Source organism: Rhipicephalus microplus, chromosome 8 (genome assembly GCF_043290135.1).
Source record: "Rhipicephalus microplus isolate Deutch F79 chromosome 8, USDA_Rmic, whole genome shotgun sequence".
Taxonomy (NCBI): Eukaryota; Metazoa; Arthropoda; class Arachnida; order Ixodida; family Ixodidae; genus Rhipicephalus; species Rhipicephalus microplus.
In genome coordinates this window covers 53,730,423-53,751,151 of record NC_134707.1, presented here as the reverse complement: position 1 = coordinate 53,751,151, position 20,729 = coordinate 53,730,423, and the positions used below count along the sequence as shown (strand labels likewise).

The 20,729-nt window shown below is 46.1% G+C and overlaps 1 protein-coding gene across 9 annotated transcripts in view; it reads left to right on the top strand.

The window, feature by feature from the left end:
- Positions 1 to 20,729, top strand: part of LOC119164485 (phospholipid-transporting ATPase ABCA3-like) — a 145,668-nt gene that overhangs the window by 84,988 nt on the left and 39,951 nt on the right. For all 9 annotated transcript variants that reach the window (XM_075871856.1, XM_075871855.1, XM_075871858.1 and 6 more), the window contains 5 exons: positions 4,662 to 4,816; positions 10,138 to 10,293; positions 12,434 to 12,644; positions 14,723 to 14,972; positions 19,331 to 19,422. In XM_075871856.1, coding sequence (XP_075727971.1) covers positions 4,662 to 4,816; positions 10,138 to 10,293; positions 12,434 to 12,644; positions 14,723 to 14,972; positions 19,331 to 19,422 — 864 coding nt within the window. The remainder of the gene's footprint in view (positions 1 to 4,661; positions 4,817 to 10,137; positions 10,294 to 12,433; positions 12,645 to 14,722; positions 14,973 to 19,330; positions 19,423 to 20,729) is intronic.

Here is a 20,729-nt window from a genome sequence, read left to right as displayed (position 1 = left end):
CTACTCAGTCCCAAGTTCTTGGAACAAAAGTCTGGATGCTACTCTTCCGAGAATCACTCACTCAAAGTCCAGCGTTGTTGTCGTTCCGCTGCCCTCGAAGTTTCTCTTCCAGGAAACCTCGCCGAAGTTTCTCTTCCAGGAAACCTCGCGTCTTCAATTGGCCACTCTCCAAGCTTCAAACTTCTTCGCCGGAAACACGTCGGCTTCACACACGCAGCTGTTGCCACGCGTCTTCGCTCGATAGCGGTAAACACACACTCTTGCCTGTAGCTCGAGTCGTCACCCCTCAGGTGGAAATCATCTTCTCCTGCTTTGTCTCTATGGACAAGACCTTCGCCGACTACACGGCAGAATCCCTACGCGCTCTGGCGCTAACTTCTGTCTTCTCCACATCTTTCATCTCGGCTGCTCGATTAAATACCTTCCACGCGATATTCCAGAAGGTTCTCATCATTTCGTCGGCGCGATGCGCAGCGAAGGCTGGGGGAAAGGTCGAGAGGATACGAGGGCCGTTCCTGACGAATGACTCAACCCGGCACACCATGTCTCTTTTCTTCTAGAAATTTCGAGTGCTTGCTCGGCCGCCGATGTGGGGTGAGGAGGTTCGTCGGCGAAGCCACGCTTCCGAGAGGAGAGGGAGCGTGCCCGGGGAGCTTGTTTCTTTTTTTCTCTTTTTCTTTTGACCTCGCGGCGTCACTCCGGCGTTTCGTCGCGGGAATTTGGCGGTGCGCCCTTTTTGAGCGCTCGTTCTGTGACACTGCCCCCCACTTTAAGAATATTGTCTCATAATATTCAAAACCACACAAACGAGCGCGAACAGTCACCACACACTCTGAAAGACTGTAACACAAACCGTCACTCATGACACTTCACATTCACAATGGATCACTCAATATAACTGTACATTGTAATTCGATCTCACAACACATGAAATATAACCACAGGTACGTGACTACAACACTTCATCACATATTCCAAACCATACAAATGTACAAAGTTCTCTCATTACAACAATTATACAATACTATACATCACATCACCGTAACAAACATTTTGACTCACTCGACATACAGTTGTAGCACAGGAAAACAATCACATTAACTTAACACATAGCACTGTCAAACACATTCCAAATCGACTTCGACACCTATCCGGTGCATTTCAAGCGGCGCTTGCGCCCTTTCTTGCGGTGCTCTCTCGATCTCTTCTTATTGTTTTTGCTCGTTTTGTTCCGGCGAGCCCCTTCCAACGACGGTATCTGAGGCGGCGTCTCAGCCATCGTTGTCACTTCCGACACTGCTAACGGGTCATGACGCTCAACCGATCCTGCTCGGTTATTCACCCGCTTGTTCACGTCCCGACATTTGGCCTGGCTGGCCAACTTCGTCATCTTTACACTGTCGGTCGGTTGAGGTCGTGCCGGCGTAAGTCCAGCTGCCCAGCACGTGAACTCATTCAGCACGATCATCTTCTCATTCGCGGTCTCTTGCGCCGCGGCTTCACCTTGAGCTCGAGTGAGATCCGTCACGGGCTGCTCCTCCACTGTATCTCGCGGTCGCTGGGTTGGCGAGGGCTCTATCTTAGGGTCTTCTCCCAAACATTCCGGATCATTCGGTCCTCGCGCCCCGTCGCTGTTTCCGATGACAAGGTCGTACAGGGGGGTCGTCATGCATAAAGCAGTAACCCTCCCGCTGAAGTACGGGGTTTCAACCTCAATTTCTGCTTCGGGAAGCATCCGAACCGTACGGTCAATTAGGCAAACCGGTTTCGTTTTGCCTGTTAACTCACTTTCCCGTACCAAATTTCTCCGCACGATAACAGTGGAGCTGCCGGTATCTCTTAACACCGTAACCTTCTTGCCCGCAACTTTTCCAGGCAGCGTTGGCATTCCCTTCGTAACACCGGTTGGCTGTTTTGTCATTACAGCACCCACAATAGGAATTTTCTCCCCATTTTTCAACTCTACGAATCCATCGGTGATGGCATTATTACCGGATTTCGGTGCCGCTTGCACACAGGATACCTGGTGAGTTTGACTCGCTCCGTTACGACATGCGTCTGCCTTGTGCCCAGTCTGGCCACATTTGAAACATTTTACACCCGTAGGGCTCGTAAAGATCGTTCGACAGTTTTTCGCGCGATGACCCACTCGGTTACACAGAAAACATCGCGGAATGCTCTCCGGTGCACGCTTCTTTTCTTCGGGAGCCGATTTCTTCGAATCTTCGGAACAATCCTTCTTGACCTTGGCCAAATTAGTGCCACCTTGCGCTTCCAAGAATTGATCAGCTAATTCAAGCATGTCCTCAAGTGACTTAGCTTTCCTCTCTTTCAAGTACAGCGACAGGCTTTGGTGGCAACTAGTAAGAAATTGTTCTCTAATTAGGAGCTCTCTAAGTTCATCGTACTCCTGCGCTGTCCCTGAAAGTTCAATCCATCTGTCGAAATAATGGCAAAGTCGGGCGGCATACTGCGTAGCCGTCTCCCCATCAGCTGGCTTTCCTGTCCGAAATCGGTCCCGGAATCCTTCCACAGTAAATCTAAATCGCTTCAGCAAAGCAGCTTTCACCTTTGCGTAGTTGGCTGCATCGGTCGGCGTAAGCCTGCCGTACACACTGAGCGCTTCACCACTCAAGCAGGTACTCAAAGCAGCTGCCCATTGATGTTCCGGCCAATTCTGGCTCCTCGCAATCGTCTCAAATCGGTGAAGGTACGCGTCAAGGTCGTCCTTCCTTTCATCAAACGCTACGAGCAGCTTGCTTGGGTTCAAGCGGAAGCCATGATCTTTCCGTTCGCTGCTTTCAACTCTAGCTTGGACGGTAGTTTCACTTCGCTGTTGCAAACGGAGCCGCTCGAGTTCCATCTCATGCTGCCGCTGCCGTTCCCTTTCCTCTCTTTCTTCTTTCAGCTGTCGCTCCTTTGCCTCTCTTTCTTCTCTCGCCCTCTCAGCGGCCAGCCTTTCTCTCTCCAACTCAGCTTCTTTTTCCGCTTTGGCTCTTTCGACCGCCAACCTTTCTTTTTCCAGCTCAGCTGCCTTTTTTTTTTAGCTCTCTCTTTTTCTTCTTTTTCTTTCTGGGTGACCCACTTCCGTAGTTCGGCGCCAGAAAGACCCAACTTCTCACCAAGAGCGACTAACTTTTCGAGATCCATTGTATCTCGCAAATAAAACCTTGCCGCGTGCAAAAAGTATCTGCCTAACTCAGTATATCGGAACACTCTCCTGCACTCGTTAACGAGAACACTGAGCAACACACAAAATCGTTCCGATAGCAGTATCAACTACTCGAGGCTCTTTCTCACTACTTTGGACACACTGTGCACCAAAAGGTCCTGTCGCGGACGCCAGATTAATTGTCACACAGGTCCCGTTAATTAGGGAGGCGATCGCCGGGCTAATTCCAAGGGCCGAAGTATCAGCCCCCCGAACGGCACCATGAAAGCTTGGACAATTTAGAAGTGGTCCTTTCTGGCGCGCCAGCGGACGCCGGCTGTGGCCCAAAGAACAAGTCAGAGCCGAGAGTTGATAAACAAAACAAAAATTATATTCTCAAAAATGGCAGATCGAAAACAATACACCAGAATGCACCTCCACAATAGTTGAGTACAATATGTCACCAATAAAACAACGTACTACACAGTACAATCAGCCACACTCGAAACAACGGACACAGACAACAATACGCACTACAATGCAGTCGCATGTATTGAACAACCAAGACACTTAAAGACTAAAGAGATAGGAAACCTATTCAGTCCCAAGTTCTTGGAACAAAAGTCTGGATGCTACTCTTCCGAGAATCACTCACTCAAAGTCCAGCGTTGTTGTCGTTCCGCTGCCCTCGAAGTTTCTCTTCCAGGAAACCTCGCGTCTTCAATTGGCCACTCTCCAAGCTTCAAACTTCTTCGCTGGAAACACGTCGGCTTCACACACGCAGCTGTTGCCACGCGTCTTCGCTCGATAGCGGTAAACACACACTCTTGCCTGTAGCTCGAGTCGTCACCCCTCAGGTGGAAATCATCTTCTCCTGCTTTGTCTCTACGGACAAAACCTTCGCTGACTACACGGCGGAATCCCTACGCGCTCTGGCGCTAACTTCCGTCTTCTCCTCATCTTTCGTCTCGGCTGCTCGATTAAATACCTTCCGCGCGAGATTCCAGAAGGTTCTCATCATTTCGTCGGCGCAATGCGCAGTGAAGGCTGGGGGAAAGGTCGAGAGGATACGAGGGCCGTCCCCGACGGATGACTCAACCCGGCACACCACGCCTCTTTTCTTCTAGAAATTTTGAGTGCTTGCTCGGCCGCCGATGTGGGGTGAGGAGGTTCGTCGGCGAAGCCACGCTTCCGAGAGGAGAGGGAGCGTGCCCGGGGAGCTTGTTACTTTTTTTCTCTTTTTCTTTTGACCTCGCGGCGTCACTCCGGCGTTTCGTCGCGGGAATTTGGCGGCGCGCCCTTTTTGAGCGCTCGTTCTGTGACAACGTGCAACCATTATATGTCGACCGACTCTCCAAGCATCTCGTCACACTGAGTGCATGACAATCGTAACTGGAGTTTGCTTGAGGAGAGGCATTCGTTGTGCACTGTACAAAACTTGGTCGCTGCTAATAGCGATGGAAAAAATGGTAAGCCGTGTAACTCTTTATCGATTTGTCGTCAATTTCAGGACTGTTCCCGCCCACCCGTGGTGAAGTGCACATCAATGGCTACAACATCCGGACGCAGACCAAGAAGGCGCGAGAGAGCTTTGGCCTCTGTCCGCAGCACAATGTCCTGTTCGACGAGCTCACAGTCGAGGAGCACCTCTACTTCTTCTACAGTGTGAGCAGCATTGGCAAGATGAATTTTAACGCGATAGCGCTCAAGAACTCACTTTGGGGAAATTCAGGTGTCTGCATGGGTGCCTTAGAGTAAAAAATCAGCACTGTTCGCGTGAAAAATTCAAAGTAGACGCAAATAAATAAGCAATGATCTTTAGCTCAAGTGGGCATCACATCCAGGAGTTCTGCTTTGCCAGCGAGTGTTCTGCCACAGAGCCATGCCAGTGCGTGAAACCTGTTTTGGGGGAAAATCCTATGTCGATGCACATCTCTAGAATGCCCTGCAAACAACCTATTTTTTTTATTTGTTAAACAATGCTCTGCACAGTGCAAACGATCACTGCCTACACAAGAAATTGAGGCAGTGCAGGAGCAAGTTACTTATTTTCCACTTTTTCATGGTTTTGAGGCAGCATTCACTGGATCAATGTGGTCCTAAACGAGCTTGGTGTTGTCATTTAGAGTTGACGCGTATCACCTCAATATAGTGCAGGTCTATCTTATTTAGCCTCATATCTTCTATTCCAATATGGTGATTCACCTTGCATGTAGATTTAGAGCTCACCAAGTATGGCTGGTGCAAATACTGTATTTACTCGATTTGACCGCGCCCTCGATTGTAACGCACGCCCGATTTCCACGACGAAAAAACAAAACAAAAACTAAGACGTCGATTGCAACGCGCACCCATTTTTCTCGTTGGCCCGCACGATCACACCACTCGGGAAAACGACTCCTTTCGAGAGCGTCTTCCGTTTAAATATGAGGTACGGGGGAAGCTTTTGCCTATCTGACGTGCAACGGAGCATTGCTGTCACTCTAGTTTTACCGTGGCCCGATGTCAGCACACGAACTTGCTTCGCCCCCTTCTCCTCGACAGTTGTGGTGCCAGGCAAGTCGAATTAAAGAGGCGTCTGATCGGCATTCCCGATTTGCCCAAGCAGGTAGCCGTTGTTGTGCCGCAAGTTTAGGACGAACCTCTGAAGACTGTGAAGCTTTTCTTCGTACTCCTCCCGCAACTTCCGGCATATGCCTGTTCGCCTTCGGAGGGAAAAGCCTTTCCTTTTCATAAAGTTAGTTAGCCAGCACCTGCTCGCTTTAAACTGGCTCCGCATTAGCCCTTTTTCTAAGGCTAACTGCATAGCCTGCACTTGGAGCAGTTATGTCGTCACGGGCCGCTGTGCCGCTCACTGCTTAATCACATACTCGCCGAGCAGCTCTTCAATTTGTGGAAACCGACCCTGCTGTGGTCCATTGAAGCCTTTGCGTGAATCTTTGCTGTCGACAATATTCTGCTTTTGTTTCCGCCAGTCCCGCACGCACGTTTCGGGAACTCCGAACAACCGCGATGCGGCCCGATTTCCATCGGTTTCGGCACACGCGATGACTTTTCTTTTAAAAGCGGCATTGTGGTGCACTCGTCGAGTTTTTGGAGTCGGCCCTATCATGTCGTCGATGCTAATGCACTACAAGATGACGAACTCCTCAGCACACGTACGAAGTGCCGCACATGGGAAACACATAGGCAGAAATGGCCGACACACCATGCCGACGCATGTAGGGGGCGGCCATTTTGGAAGTGCCGATGGCAACAGAATGATCGTATTCATTTTTTTTTGCGCACTCGATTCTAACGCGCATGCGATTTATGAACTCACTCAACCGGAAAAAAGGTGCGCGTTAGATTCGAGTAATTACGGTATTCACACGTGTATAGAATGTGTCAAAATGCTGATTATGCTGCCTAGTAAGTTGTTGTCATTTCTTTCCTGGTTATTATTCAGACTACTTCTTTTCATCTCTGTTTACGGTCACTACTGTTCTTGATGGTCAGCAGCTGTGTTGCATACGCTGGAATCCAACTAAGGCTATGATTTCCATATCCTGATGTTTTAAAGGGGCCCCGAAACACTGTTTGAGCATGGTCAGAAAACGCTGCCGATCGGTAGTAGAGGCTCCCGACAACACGCCAATCGTATATTATAGTACAGCACGCGGACTGAAATTCACAATAAATTATGAAAGTTAGCTGAAAATTCTCTTCTCTCGACAAACCACGTTAAATGCCCGAAAATTTCAAGTCAATGATCCATCTATCAGCTGTTGGCTGATTTGAACATGGCGCGCTCACTCGTTACAGAGATCGCCGCGGGAGGCCGCTACTTGTCCACGCATGCGCGCACAATCACACTGTAAAAGTCACGCAATCGAAGAAAAAAAAAAGTGCTCAAGGTCGCAAAGCGTGCGTGACGTTTTTCTGTGGCCACGCCATTCCTCCCAGCTTAGCTTCCAACGCTTTCGTCGAGACGAGAGAAGAGAGAATGCAATTGCAGCATGCGACAACCCTTTGTAACTCTACTCGCACTGGACGGATTCTTAAAATTTTTGTGGCGTTAAATTCGCGAGGCAATAAGCTCTTCCACAGAATTTTTTCCATGGATACTTCAAAAAGTGTTTCAGGGCTCCTTTAAAGGAGCTAAGCGTCCTCTATTGTGCACATGAATAAACTTGGTGAAGTGAAGAATAATGAACCGACACTACTGCAGCACATATTTCACACCCACCTTAATGGTGTAGTGATAAGAGTGCTTGGCTACTGGCCCAAAGGTTCCGGGCTGGGTCCTGGTAGCGGATGTCGCATTTCGATAAAAACGAATTACTAGAGACTGGTGTAGTATGCGATTTCAGTGCACATTGAAGAACTATAGACTATAGAAATTACTCGAGCTCTCGCTACGGCATGCCTCACAGCCATATCATGGTCTTGGAATGTAAAACTGCAGATATCATTATCATTATTTCTGTTATTATTATCATCATTATTATGAGTAGTAGTAGTACGGCATATCTCACAGACTGTTGCGACTTTAATAGACACTTCATTATTCATGCTTCTCTGTGCTTCCCTTTTTCTTGCTTCCATTATTCATGCTTCCCTATGCTGTACATTCACCCAATTAATGACGGGACCTTGCGTTTTTTAAGTCTAGAAAACGCCCAAGTGGCATGTGCTAGGTTTCCCTGTCATGCAAGGGAGCCCACTAAACATTTCCTGTGCTACAGAGCAAGCAAACAGTGCTTTTCACAGTTTCACAGTTTCATGCGGCTCACAGTAAGTGACCGGCTGCTGTTAGTTGGGCAAGCTGCCTTGCAGGAAAGCTAGCTTTAATATTATGAAAAGGATGTGTAGTACCAATCATTGCAACGACTTATTGCACTCAGACCTCGATATAATGAACCCCGATATAACAAATTATCAGTTATAACGATGAGAAAATGAGTTATAAATGATAAAAGACGAAGCAATGACGGCGATAGCAACAAATTGGAAGGTCACACGCAGAATGGCAAGCAGATCGAAACGTGCCCCCCGTTTCTCACACACAAGTGACACACGAAACGTACTCACAGGTACAGATGCACGTGAATAAGCGTCTCAGTTGTTACTTTGCTGTGATTGAAAAGCACGCCCTTTTCGCAAACGGAGGCTGTGCAAAGATTGCAGTGACCTTTGTGCGCCCTTTAACTACAACAGAATCGTTCCAGTGCAAGCGGAACACCAGCCAAGACATATGATCCTCCCCACCGGGCGATAAGGGCGTGTGAGAGATAGTCCAATCACCTCCTCTCCACAGGCCAAAGCACCTACAAGTGAGAGATGAGAGCCCCAGGGTGTGTATTGGGCCATCTTGCTGATAATGCTAAAAAAGAATAGCCCCCCCCCCCCCCCCCCCCCCGAGATATCAGCCAGCTGCCCTAAGTGGTAGATATAGATAGCTTGCCCTTTTAACATTGAAGGAGGGTACCCTTCGGTAGCTCAGTGGTTAACGCCTCGCATTCACGATGCGAAAGTCCCACGTTCAATTTTGCGTGCCGAAGTCTTTTTTTCTGGATTTTTTTCTTTCTTGCAATTTTATATATGTAGATACCGTATTTACTCGATTGTACCGCGCCCTCGATTGTAACGCGCACCCGATTTCCATTGCGAAAAAAAAAAAAAAAAACGTAAGACATCGATTGCAACGCGCACCCATTTTTTCTCACTGGCCCGCATGATCACACCACTCGAAAAAACGACTCCTTTCGGGAGCGTCTTCCATTTAAATATGAGGTACGGGCGAAGCTTGTGCCCATCTGACGTGTAACAGAGCATTGCCGTCACTGTAGTTTTACCGTGGACCGATGTCAGCACGCGAACTTGCTTCGCCCCCTTCTTCTCGACGGTTGTGGTGCCAGGCATGTCGAAGTAAAGAGGCGTCTGATCGGCATTCCCGATTTGCCCAAGCAGGTAGTCGTTGTTGCGCCGCAAGTTTAGGACGAACCTCTGAAAACTGTGAAGCTTTTCATCGTACTCCTCCGCAAAACTTTTCGCATATGCATGTTCCCCTTCGGAGGAAAAAGCTTTTCCTCTTCATAAAGTTAGTTAGCCAGAACCTGCTCGCTTTAAACTGGCTCCGCATTAGACATTTTTCTAAGACTAATTGCATAGCCCGCACTTGGAGCAGTTCTGCCGTCACGGGCCGCAGTGCTGCTCGCTGCTAAAGCACATTCTCGCCGAGCAGCTCTTTAATTTCCGGAAACCGACCCTGCTGTGGTCCACTGAAGTCTTTGCGTAAAGCTTTGCTGTCGAAAATCTTCTGCTTTTGTTTCCGCCGGTCCCGCACGCACGTTTCGGGAACTCCGAACGACCGCGATGCGGCCCGATTTCCGTCCGTTTCTGCACACGCGATGACTTTTCTTTTAAAAGCGGCATCGTGGTGCACTCGAGTTTTTGGAGTCGGCCATTCCTCGCCGTCGATGCTAATGCACTACTAGATGAACTCCTCAGCACACGTACGAAGTGCCGCACATGAGAAACACATAGGCAGAAATGGACGACGCGCCATGCCGACGCACGTAGGGGGCGGCCATTTTAGATTTGCCGATGGCAATAGATTGGCCGTAATTTTTTTGTTCGTACTCGATTCTAACGCGCATGCGATTTATGAACTCGCTTAACCGGAAAAAAGGTGCACGTTAGATTCGAGTAATTACGGTAAGTATACATATATGGTGCATCACATCGACGCCGACGTCGGCAATGAAATACAACCGAGAGTGTCCGTATAATTGCTATCACAATAAAATTGTCTTGCAATAAATAATAGTGTTAGGAATATACCTTTATAACGAATTTTGGATATAACAAACTTATTTTCCTGTAAGATGCAGCTTTGTTATAATGAGGTCTGAGTGTATTCTTAAATAGACAAGCCATTTTCGCATGTCATCCTCCGTAGACCTGCATCAGTTAGCAACGAGGTTTTCTCGCTCGACTCGCAGCTCAAGGATAGCCCCGACATGAGCTGGAAGTCGCACGTCAACGATGTCCTCGTAAGCGTCGACCTGGGTGAGAAACGTTCGTCGCTGGCCAAGGACCTGTCTGGGGGCATGAAGCGCAAGCTCTCGCTCGGCAACGCCATGATTGGAGGCTCCAAGGTGAGTTGAGGTCAGAGTGGTGATTAATGCTAAATATTGTGTGTGAAGCTCTCCTCAAGGACATTCAAGCTTCTCGAACTTTCTGGCCTGCCGTCAAAAACACAACTTTGATGAGTAATTATGTAGAAATGATGTGAGAAATGAAACGAATCACACAAAATTGCTGGTACAATAGTAATGAAGTTTGTAAAATCAGTAGCTGTCTTCGTGTCAAAAATGTGACAACTTAATCAGAACGTCTGCCGTCAGACCAGTAATGCAATACAGTCGAATCTCATTAATTCGAACACGCTTAATTCAAACTTCCGGTTTATTCGAACTCACATGAGGTCCTGTCATAGCTATGAAAATGCCCTGTAATTCGATCGTGAAGGCCCTTGTGATGGTTAATTCGAACATACTGCGCTCTAAAAATGCTCTGAGCACCACGTCCAATCCCACGGCAGCACCTCCGACACCTCAACGCTGTGCATGAAGGAAAATAAAAGAAAAGAAAAGGCTGCGGTGGAATGTTTGCACTCCCTCAAGTGCCGATCTGCGACGCGCCGGTGCCACGCTTTCCCCTTTCCCATCCCTGTCCTGTAGACCTTTCTGCTTTCAAAGATGTGTGCTAAAAGAGCAAAGAAAAAAAAAAGCTACTGTGGAGTTTTCGTTTTTGAAAATGCCTATGTGCTTCTCCCCACGTGGAGACGCTCCTCCTTTCTTGTCACGTGCTGGCCATGCTGTGGCTGAGGGTAGCGGTGGAGGCGCAGTTGTTGTCATCATCTTTGAAAAGCGTCGGTGTTGGATATTGCTGCATGCATCTTCTTTTGCCAGGAGAATGCTGAAGTTCAAGTAGAAATGCTTTGAAAAGTGCGTGCGAAATTGACTCGCTGGAAGACAAACGTATGCCGACATGCATCACCGATTACTTCAAATAATGAACGATGTCCTGTAATTTGTGAATAAATGTAAATCTTCGGAAACTTCTCCCTCGTGTGTTGACTCAATGTACATGTGCCACTGCATAGTGCACCCCCCGTTCATTTAGCTTTCATTATGGTGATCTTAATTGTGTGAATACAGCTGCGCACACAGATGCATAGTGCACTGGTCAGTACCAGAAGAAAGTGTCTACAAATGTCTACAAATGACTGGAAGGACAGAAAGCACGTGCATAATGTGCTGAAAGAGTGAAACTCTTTTGAGAACTTTCTATGTGCATGCTGTGTGTTTGGACATGTGAAGTGAACTTTTTTTTCAGTTTTCACAACCGATGCGTGTATCCGAATAGCTAGACACGTACTGGCCGTCTCTTGGTGCCGTCATTTCCTTGACCCTTCATTGTGCAAACGTCACATTTTGGCCTGGTCTCTTTTGTTTTGCCGTGCTGTCTCTGGTTGTGTCCTTACTTACAGTGATGCTAGCTTCTGTTCCGTGTCTTTAATCAAATTTACCTACTTAATCAGTACGGTTTACAATGCAAGTGGATAACAAATCCAAAAGTAGCTTGCTGCAGCAACTTTCAGCTGAAGTGCTGGGAGTACTTCATATTTGAAACAAAAAAGAAATTAAGCGAGGATGATATGGCAGGACTCTAGCCTGTTCATTTCCATGCACAGCTTATTGAAAATAGTTCTGAGTGACAACTTGGGACATAGAAGAAAAGGCAAGTTTGCTGTGCAGGCTCTCCAAAATTCTGTGATTTGTATTTAGCTTTAAAGTAATTTTGGCTTGGAGGCTTTTTTGTAATGATGTGGCTTAAAATGAATAATTGAAGTACACTTGAACGTTTTATAAAAGAAACGCAGCAGGGAGCATTTCTTTTCTCTTGCAAGAGGTGTCGTTTATATGCGGGGTACCGTGGTTTCATTTTCCGGCCAACCCCTATTTCAGTGCACACATGCTGATGTCTCTTATACCTACATCATTGGCTCTTAAGAAGGGGTGAAACTGTAAAAGACATGCTTCTTGATTGAGTTTTTTGATGTAAAGCAAAGGGGTCTTTCAGTTTCTTGTGAGTTGTACTTTCTTGATTTCTTGCATAATTTTTTGCTTTGACTAGTAACGATAATTTCATAGCATTGACTACTGCAAGAAGAGAAGGCAAAACTATCCTGTTACAGTTGTTTTCACCCATCTCCTCTGGACTCATTGGTAGATCCTGATCTTGGATGAACCGACGGCGGGCATGGACCCGCAGGCCCGTCGAGCGGTCTGGACGCTGCTGCAGAACCTTCGCCGGAGCAAGACGATCCTTCTGACCACTCACTACATGGAGGAGGCTGACGCTCTTGGCGACCGCATCGCGTTCGTGGCCCACGGGAAACTGCAGTGCTGTGGCTCGCCATTGTTTCTCAAGAAGCGATATGGTTGGCAACCACTTTTATTTTAGGACGATAGCTGTTTAGCAGGTCAAAACAAGCTAAGGGCGTACAAGCAGTGAACAGGCAATGTATGATGTTTCAACTCTTATAATATTAGTTTCTTGTTCAGGATGTTGGGAATAGGGGATATAAGGATTCTGAAAGCTATACCCTGGTCATACGGAATCCAAAACAAGATTTTCAGGGCCATGACGTTATAGGTTGCTGCTTCAGGTGCAACTGGAAAAAGTCTTACTGGCCCACATCCAGCAAATGTCTGTAAAGAGCTACACTGAATATTTCTCACGAAATGGAACTGGCATGTTTTTACTTCCATACCGTAGGCACTGGTTGAAACTAGCTGCGGTTGGCTAGTGTTGACTCGATGATGGCCTATGATGCATGAGTGACTGCTGCTGTTGAAGATGTGAGAAAGCACAAAAAAGACAACAAAGAATGTGCAACGTATTGTCATCTTTTTTTGTGCTATTTCATTGATCTGTTAAAAGCAACTCTATCATCATGCCAGTGTGCTGTTAATGTTGGCTGTCTAGTGGCAACCGTAGAGCAATAATATTGCATGTTGGCCATTGTTGGCTGAATATTGGCGATTCAGGTATGTAACGGTATATAACTCTAAAATTGTCTTTGTTTAATATTTTCAGTGGTTCAGTTGGCATATAGTTTCTTTGTGATTTTGAGTATTGTTACGATATCTACAGTGAATCATTCAGTTCGCTTGGCCAAAATTGTATAGTACGAGAACTGTATATCATTGTGGAGGTGCTCAAACCTGTAGTTTGAGGGAATGGGCAGATTTTTCTTAGATTATATTGCCATTTGTATCGGGCTCAAAAAGTTAGGTGATACAGTGCAGTCCACTTATAACGATATCGAGAAAACCTAAAAATATGATCGTTATAACCGGTGATCGTTATATCTGGACTGCCGCCAAAAAATTGTCGCCGGACGTACCTTTTGTAGCTCCAGGCTTCATTTCGCTATTTTCACCAATTAATAAATATTGTAGATAGTAGGATGTCAAAAACAAGACTTTATTTCCTACTCCGAAGAACGCATCACGGGTTCGCTGAGGAAGAGAGACTGACCGACGGCGGGGTGGGAGCAGTGGGAGGAAGAAAGCACAGCCAGAGGTACACAGCCGGAATGCCAACGAGGCCCCGCCCTGATGCCGCCGCGCCGCTTTGCTTTTCGCTTATTTTATTTTCTCTCTCTTTCCCGTTTTCGTTCGGCAAGCTACGAGTAGCTTGCCGGCTTGCCGTTGTAGAAGGCGGGGAGCCGCGGAGCGCGGCGCTTTGCTTTTCGCATTTTTTTTTAATTCTCTCAGCCTCTCCGCGGTCGACGCGCGGCGAGGCGCAAAACGTGACACAGCTGGCGCCATCTGTAGCGCGTCGCGCCAACTCGCGATGCTCTCCTCGGCTTTTTGAACGGCCGGGACGCGCTGCCGGCGCTGTGCTGCAGTGGCGGCAGATACGTACTCGCCTACGCTAACTTTTCGTCTTGTCTCGGCATAGTTCGTTTCAGAGGAACTTATCAATCTAAATGTTACGATTATTCTGAATGAAACATGCCATCCACGGCAAACTTTTCATCGTTGTATCCGATATGCGGTGGATAACATATCGTTATATATGGTTTTTTTCTCCATAGCGCCAATGCATAAAATGAGACTGTTAAGTCGACCCATCGTTATAACCGATATATCGTTATATGTGGTATCGTTATAAGTGGACTGCAGTGTATAGTCAATGCAGCCAGTTTTAGTTTGCACCAAATATGCAGCCAGTTTAGTTCGCACTTTAATAACCAAATAGTTATTTAGCAACTACACATCCTATGTTTTCTTCGAGTTCTTTTTGTCTGTTTCTCTTGTTTCTTGCGTTTTTTTTTTCAATACATTACTGTGTACATTTTTATAGTCGTTGTTGCACTGCATCTAGCTTTTTTCTTTTTCATTTTCAGTCTTCCAAGTCGTTCTTAGGGAGTCAGCCACAATGTTTGATGTTGAAAAAAAGACTGATATATGCCCGTGCATGCAGAGTTAGTGTCTCCTTTCGTTTCAGGAACTGGCTACCGCATGAGGATTGCGAAGGGAAGCAGCTGCAGCCTCAACGTCGTGACTGAAAAGGTCACATCAGCTATACCAGCAGCCCAGCTCACCTCAGACATTGGCCACGAGGCAATGTTCAACCTCGGCTTTCCGCCGGCCTCGGACGTCATTCCACTCCTAAAAAACCTCGAACAGAGCAAGGAGAGCCTTGGCATTGCGAGCCTCGGGATCTCGGTCACAACTATGGAGGATGTATTCATCAGGTACTTCTGAGATCTCACCAAATTAGAGGTGTCACTGCGGCTTTAGGATATTGATTGTAGAGTAGGGCCTCAGTGAGAGGACGATGGCTTGTATCTATTCCATGAGATTAGCATGCAATGTAATGGAGTATGGTTGCTGCGAAACAATTTTTACCTTGCTAATTTTACCATATATTGCTAATAATAAGTCGACCACCCAACTCCCAATCTCTTTTAGGCAAAAAAATTCACAGTATATCCACGGAGTGAATAATGATGAGTGGGGCGAAGCTAGGTCTGTTTGTCCATCTATCTGCCTCTCGGTCCATCCATCTGTCTATCTGTGCGTCTGTCTCAAATGATTGTTCTTTTATTACACTAACACTCATACGCAGCGCACGCCTCCACACCATCTAGTGATCTATTCACAAACTGTCACAGCACAGTGCCATTTAGTGAACATTCTGAGAAGCAGCCGGGGTGACTACGATGAACAACTTTGGAGGAACCGAGCCACAGTGTAAGGAGCTTTACCCCTAAAAAAAGTTGACTCATAACATAGCCTCATGCTGCGACCATAGTACACTAGTAAGTCTTTGAGAAAAAGTAGTGATGCAAGGAAACATTTGACTATGAAACATCGCTTACGAGTCGTCGTCACTTGAGAGAAGAATGCAGCAGTCAGTCATAGTCATTGCCATCGAGTGAGCCACTGCTGCTGCTCGCCTTTGGTAGGGTAGCTGGTGATACGGGGATGCCGCACATGGAAACTGCGCACGGACTATGTCGGTTGGCAGTCCATACCATGCACCATTACTCATTGCGCCATTTCACTCAAAAAGCTTGGTTTGAACTTGGTTAGCAAGAGGCACATATCGTTCGCAACAATACGTGCTTTTGCTTCAATATTATCGTAGAAAATTTCAAGGCTCTTGCTTCTTTAGTCGTCAACCCAATCTTGAACCGTCTCATCAACGGCAAAGTATCTATCGTCCAGACTTCGGTCCACGAAAGGAACGGCACGTCGCAGCACACATGAAGGTCTCGGTTCTTTGTTTTCTCCCTTCCCTCATGCTCTTCCCTGACACTTTGAACTTCCACCCTGCTTCATTGTTGCTGTGTAGAGGGTCGCTTGCCACTTGAAGGCAGCACTGTACTGCTGCCGGGGCGGTAATGGCATCTTTGCATCCATTGAGCACCTTTGCAAATCGTGCACATAACTGTTCGCAAGCGAGCGGAATGCAGAAATGGCGAACAGGTGTGAGCGCAAAAAGACGTAAAGATGCTAGTGGGCACATGTATGGGGCAAATGTGACTGATAATGCGGTTTAGTTTTTCGTGAAGATTTGCCAGCCCACACGATGCTTCCTGCTTCTCTGTAGAACGCCCATGGTGCCTCGCGGAAAATCAAAGCTAGCCTAGCAGATAAGTTTGTCACCGACCTAGATTATTAGCAAAATCTTGTTTGGGAACATCTTAGATTGCATGTCTTAAGTGACAATGTCTTAATTACCATGACCCTAATTTGCAAGATATTTGTAGGAAGCTCCTAATTAGCTAATCTTAATTAGTCTTAATTACCTTGGCTTTCTTTCTGTTCTTAATTTGTTCTATATGTTTCTCTGATTATTTTCTTTTTTTGGTGTTATGTGTTTTGTACTTCTTCGTTTTCTTCAGAATTTACACACAGTGAAAAAATAGTCTACGTTGTACATCCATTAACTCAGCCTTAATTGTTGTGATGGTATCAGGCCTTAATACCGGCCCACTTACTTAGAATTCAGAAAAATCAGTTTTGCTGCAAGGGCAAAGCAATGAATAGAATAGCAACAAATTGGAATGTCATGCGAAGAACTGCAAACAGATCTAAACATGGAGTGTGCTGCTTAAGGGGGGACGCAGTCTTTGAACACGTAAAATTGGTGGAAAATTTTGATTTTTTGGAAACCACATATTCGGGCAGTACATGTTATAAACTACCTCTTCCGTAAATATCAACGTCTAAGTCATTGTGAATCTGTTTCAAATAAAGTTTGCAACAAGCCACCGCAGCCCTCGAGATATACGGGAGCGCTCAAAAATAGCCCAACTTGGCGCGGTTGCAGTTTCTCGACTGCTTGATGGAGCTCCGCCATTTTGGTGTTGTTTTGTTTGTGAGTTTTTGCACTTCCTTTTCCTGCCACCCGTGGCGACGGCGGCAGCACAGGAGAGGAGCAAGCTGCTCATGATTGGAGGGCTCGCGAGAGCTTTGAATTTTCCCGCTGCAGAGACACGCCGCCGGGATTGGGCGATGCGCGCACTCCTCAAGGAGGAGAGGGACCCTGTGACTGCTATTGGCTGCTGCGCATGATGACGTATTAATCTTGCACATAATGCGGCTCTCCGTCGTCTGCTGCTCCTCCGTCCCCAGCGTTCCGTTCGCTATTGTCTATCGTTGCAGCCGTTCACATACTCTCTGCGTTTCAACCGTTTTACGGAACAATTTTTAAATGTCTTCACGAGACGATTTTCAACTGTCTTTACGAGGCCTTTGTTGCATTCGCTGGCGATGCGTCCAACGAAAAGGAAGACACAACAAGTGTTCGGTGCAAGGATGCAATCTATGAAGGTTGTTCGCATGGCGAGGCTCTCCGCTTGCACACGCCTCGACGGTGATTGCGCTGACAGTGCATGTGGAGCAGCTGCTTTATCTCCACAAGAGTGTGGTTGCATCGACGCGCCTAGACACGAGACTCCTGCTCCACCGGTGCTAAAATTTGACGTTGCAAGTGCGCCTGGTTTGTCGCGCTCATCGACAGGGCTTCCACATCCTCTTTTTCATAGGCTTCCGAGAGGTCAATCGCGTCGTCAACTGTGCACTTGTGAACACATTTTCTGACGTGCGAAAAGAAAGAGGGGGTGGATCAACAACGCGCTGCTGTTCAAAGAGAACTCGGTGCTATGCCAGCGACGGAGTGAAAATTTCAGGCATTGGAGCAGGACCTGGCCATTCAACGGGTAGCTGAGAAAGATTCACTGCACTTGTAGAAGGCTAAGAAGAAATCCTTGGAGAAGACTGCGAAGAAAGAGAGTGCCAAAGGACACCTCCAGTCATGCTGCAGGGTTGTTTTAGATTTGCATATGTGCCCAAAACTTTCATATGTCGTTTTCTCGAAATGACTTTTTTGGCTAGTGAGGCTGCTTGTTCCAGCCATATTTGGGGAAGCACTCATCCCATTTTCATAAATCTTTTTTTTATTATGAACCTGAATAAATTTCTGACGGGGAGACAAGCCCATTTTTTTGATACATTGTGCTTGTTATTTATGATACCTAATCAAAGCTTTATTAATAATATCCCAATCACTAATACTGAATTCGGAGGTCTGCTAAAACTTTTCAGTAAGGAAATTTAAAAAAAAATAGCTCTGTTACCCTCTGAGGTGTCAACCTGAGAATCATCATTGTTAATTTCACAGTTCTAGCATCTTTTGGAAGTTCTCCAGGTCTGAAATAGGAGAACAATGTGCACTATACTGACATACTGCTGTAACTAGAGAACCAGTTAACATAGCTTCATTAACACTATTAGTATATCCTGAAAATTTCATTGAGAGATGTCTCAATAAACAAAAAGTTGGTATCTGATGGTAACCTCCCTCCTTAAGCCCAAAGGATGCACAAAAAGAACACACACACAGAATGAGCTAACTCTAACACTAAGACTGGCACTAACAACGTTCACAGCTCGACACATAAGGCGATGCTCAAACACAAAGGAGGCAATGTTGTGTCACATAGGGATAGGAATGAAAGCTTGTCTCTTGGTCTGTTCAATATTTGTGGCATGGTGGGACTGATTTTGATTGATTTTGTGGGGTTTAACGTCCCAAAACCACCATATGATTATGAGAGACGCCGTAGTGGAGGACTCCGGAAATTTAGACCACCTGGGGTTCTTTAACGTGCACCTAAATATGAGCACACGGGCCTGAGCGATACTTCATGTTAGAAATGTAAACATTTTCGATGGCTACTCAGCACAGAATGGCGATATAGAAACAGCAGCCCATACACTTGCACGTACCGCATGGGCAGCGAATTAACCGTAATGCAGCGACGGTGCTGCCTCCTGTAGAAGGATTTTGACGAATACTCATTTCTCCAATATGAGAGGCCAAGAGCAAACTGTCTTTATTCGTAGTCAATCCTAAGATGACAAAAGTGGACAAAGAAGTAGCATGCAGGCAGACTTATTGTGTTGCATGCACTAAAGACAGCTGAATTTTCTGGTCGCGCAAAACAGGGAAATGAAAACCTTGAACAGCTCTACTATGCGAAAAAAAAATTTTTTTATTCTTGAGTGAAAACTTTGGTGTGCATTGATCCGTCTCTTGCAGAGTCGGTGAGTTGGCAGACATCAGCGTCGAGATGAGCAGCGCGTCATCCAGCTCTCACAACGGCACGGACCGCATTGGTGGACTGGTGGAAGGTGCGTCGGCATGTCGACTAGTCGCGCTTCCTCTAGGACAAAGTACTGTTGAGGATAAAAGAGCTAGCTGCCAGCATAATTTTTTTTTTCATTCGAAAGGACAAGCTCTTTTGCAATTGCATTTCTTGCCCAAGTGACATTTCGTTGTGCCCCTTGTTTCACACCATAATTTACTGTAGCACTCTCTGTTTTGTCATAGCTTGCAAGTTAACAACAGGGAAGGCAAGCACAGTGTCAGTTCAGTGCGTCATGTGCTTTATTTTATTACTGCAAGGTATAATTTTGGCACGAAAGAATTCGGATTGATTATGCACGATTAGTGTTTTTCTTCCACAGTTTGGAGTGCCAGTGATGCACTAGGTTATTTGCGTAGGCCTATAATAAAATCTGTGCTGGCAACCTTGGGGGCCACAATGTTCTGGGTGACGGTGCCACCTCCAAGTTTGAGGCTAGACATAGAGCCTTCAAGCTATGTGGAGTTATGACTTCCTCGCAAATCTTTCTGTAGAAAAGTTATACATCCGAGTACCTTGAGAGTGCCACTTTTGTCATTTAAAATAGAACACAGAACGGAATATGACTATTCTTCTCTGCTTATTATTACAACATTCTATATTACTGTTAAAACATTCTGCATCTGCTAATATCTTTACGTTGAAGCTGATCCATACTGTGGTACCAGCTTCTTGCATATTCAAGCTCTGTTCTTGATGAAAGTAACACTTGAAGAGACACCAAAGAGCAAAACGATTCTTTGCGTGTAGTAAAGTACAATTTCACAATCCCGAAACACACCACTCTTACCACAGCAAGATGCTTGGTAAGCGAGAAAACGCACGACAAAAAAAAAAAAGCACGTGTCGAGACATCATCTTGAGATTCCCGCACCTAACTGTGTGACTTCATAGGTATTGAAGGCATCAACTGGGTCCTACTCAGCTTCTAATCAATAAAAATAAAATAGATTCTCATCTGTGGGTGCCATACACTTAGCATGCGAAGTTTCTGAAAATTTTATTGAGCCATTTTCACAAAAATATAAAAATGCCTTTTAAAACTTTTGACGTCACGCACGTAGTGCTAAATTTAAAACTGAGACTTCAACATTGCTTTTCTCTTCTACCGTAAAATTTCGATGCCAGCAAACTGGTGAAGAAGGGAAACGATATCTCGGAATGGCACCAAATTTTAGGATGGCGGCAAAATTTTCGCGCCAGTACAAAAAAAAAAGCCATGTGCGGAAAATAAAATTTTATTACAGGAAACTTTATTTAGGCCCAGAATTTGTTGTGGCTTTTAATTACTTT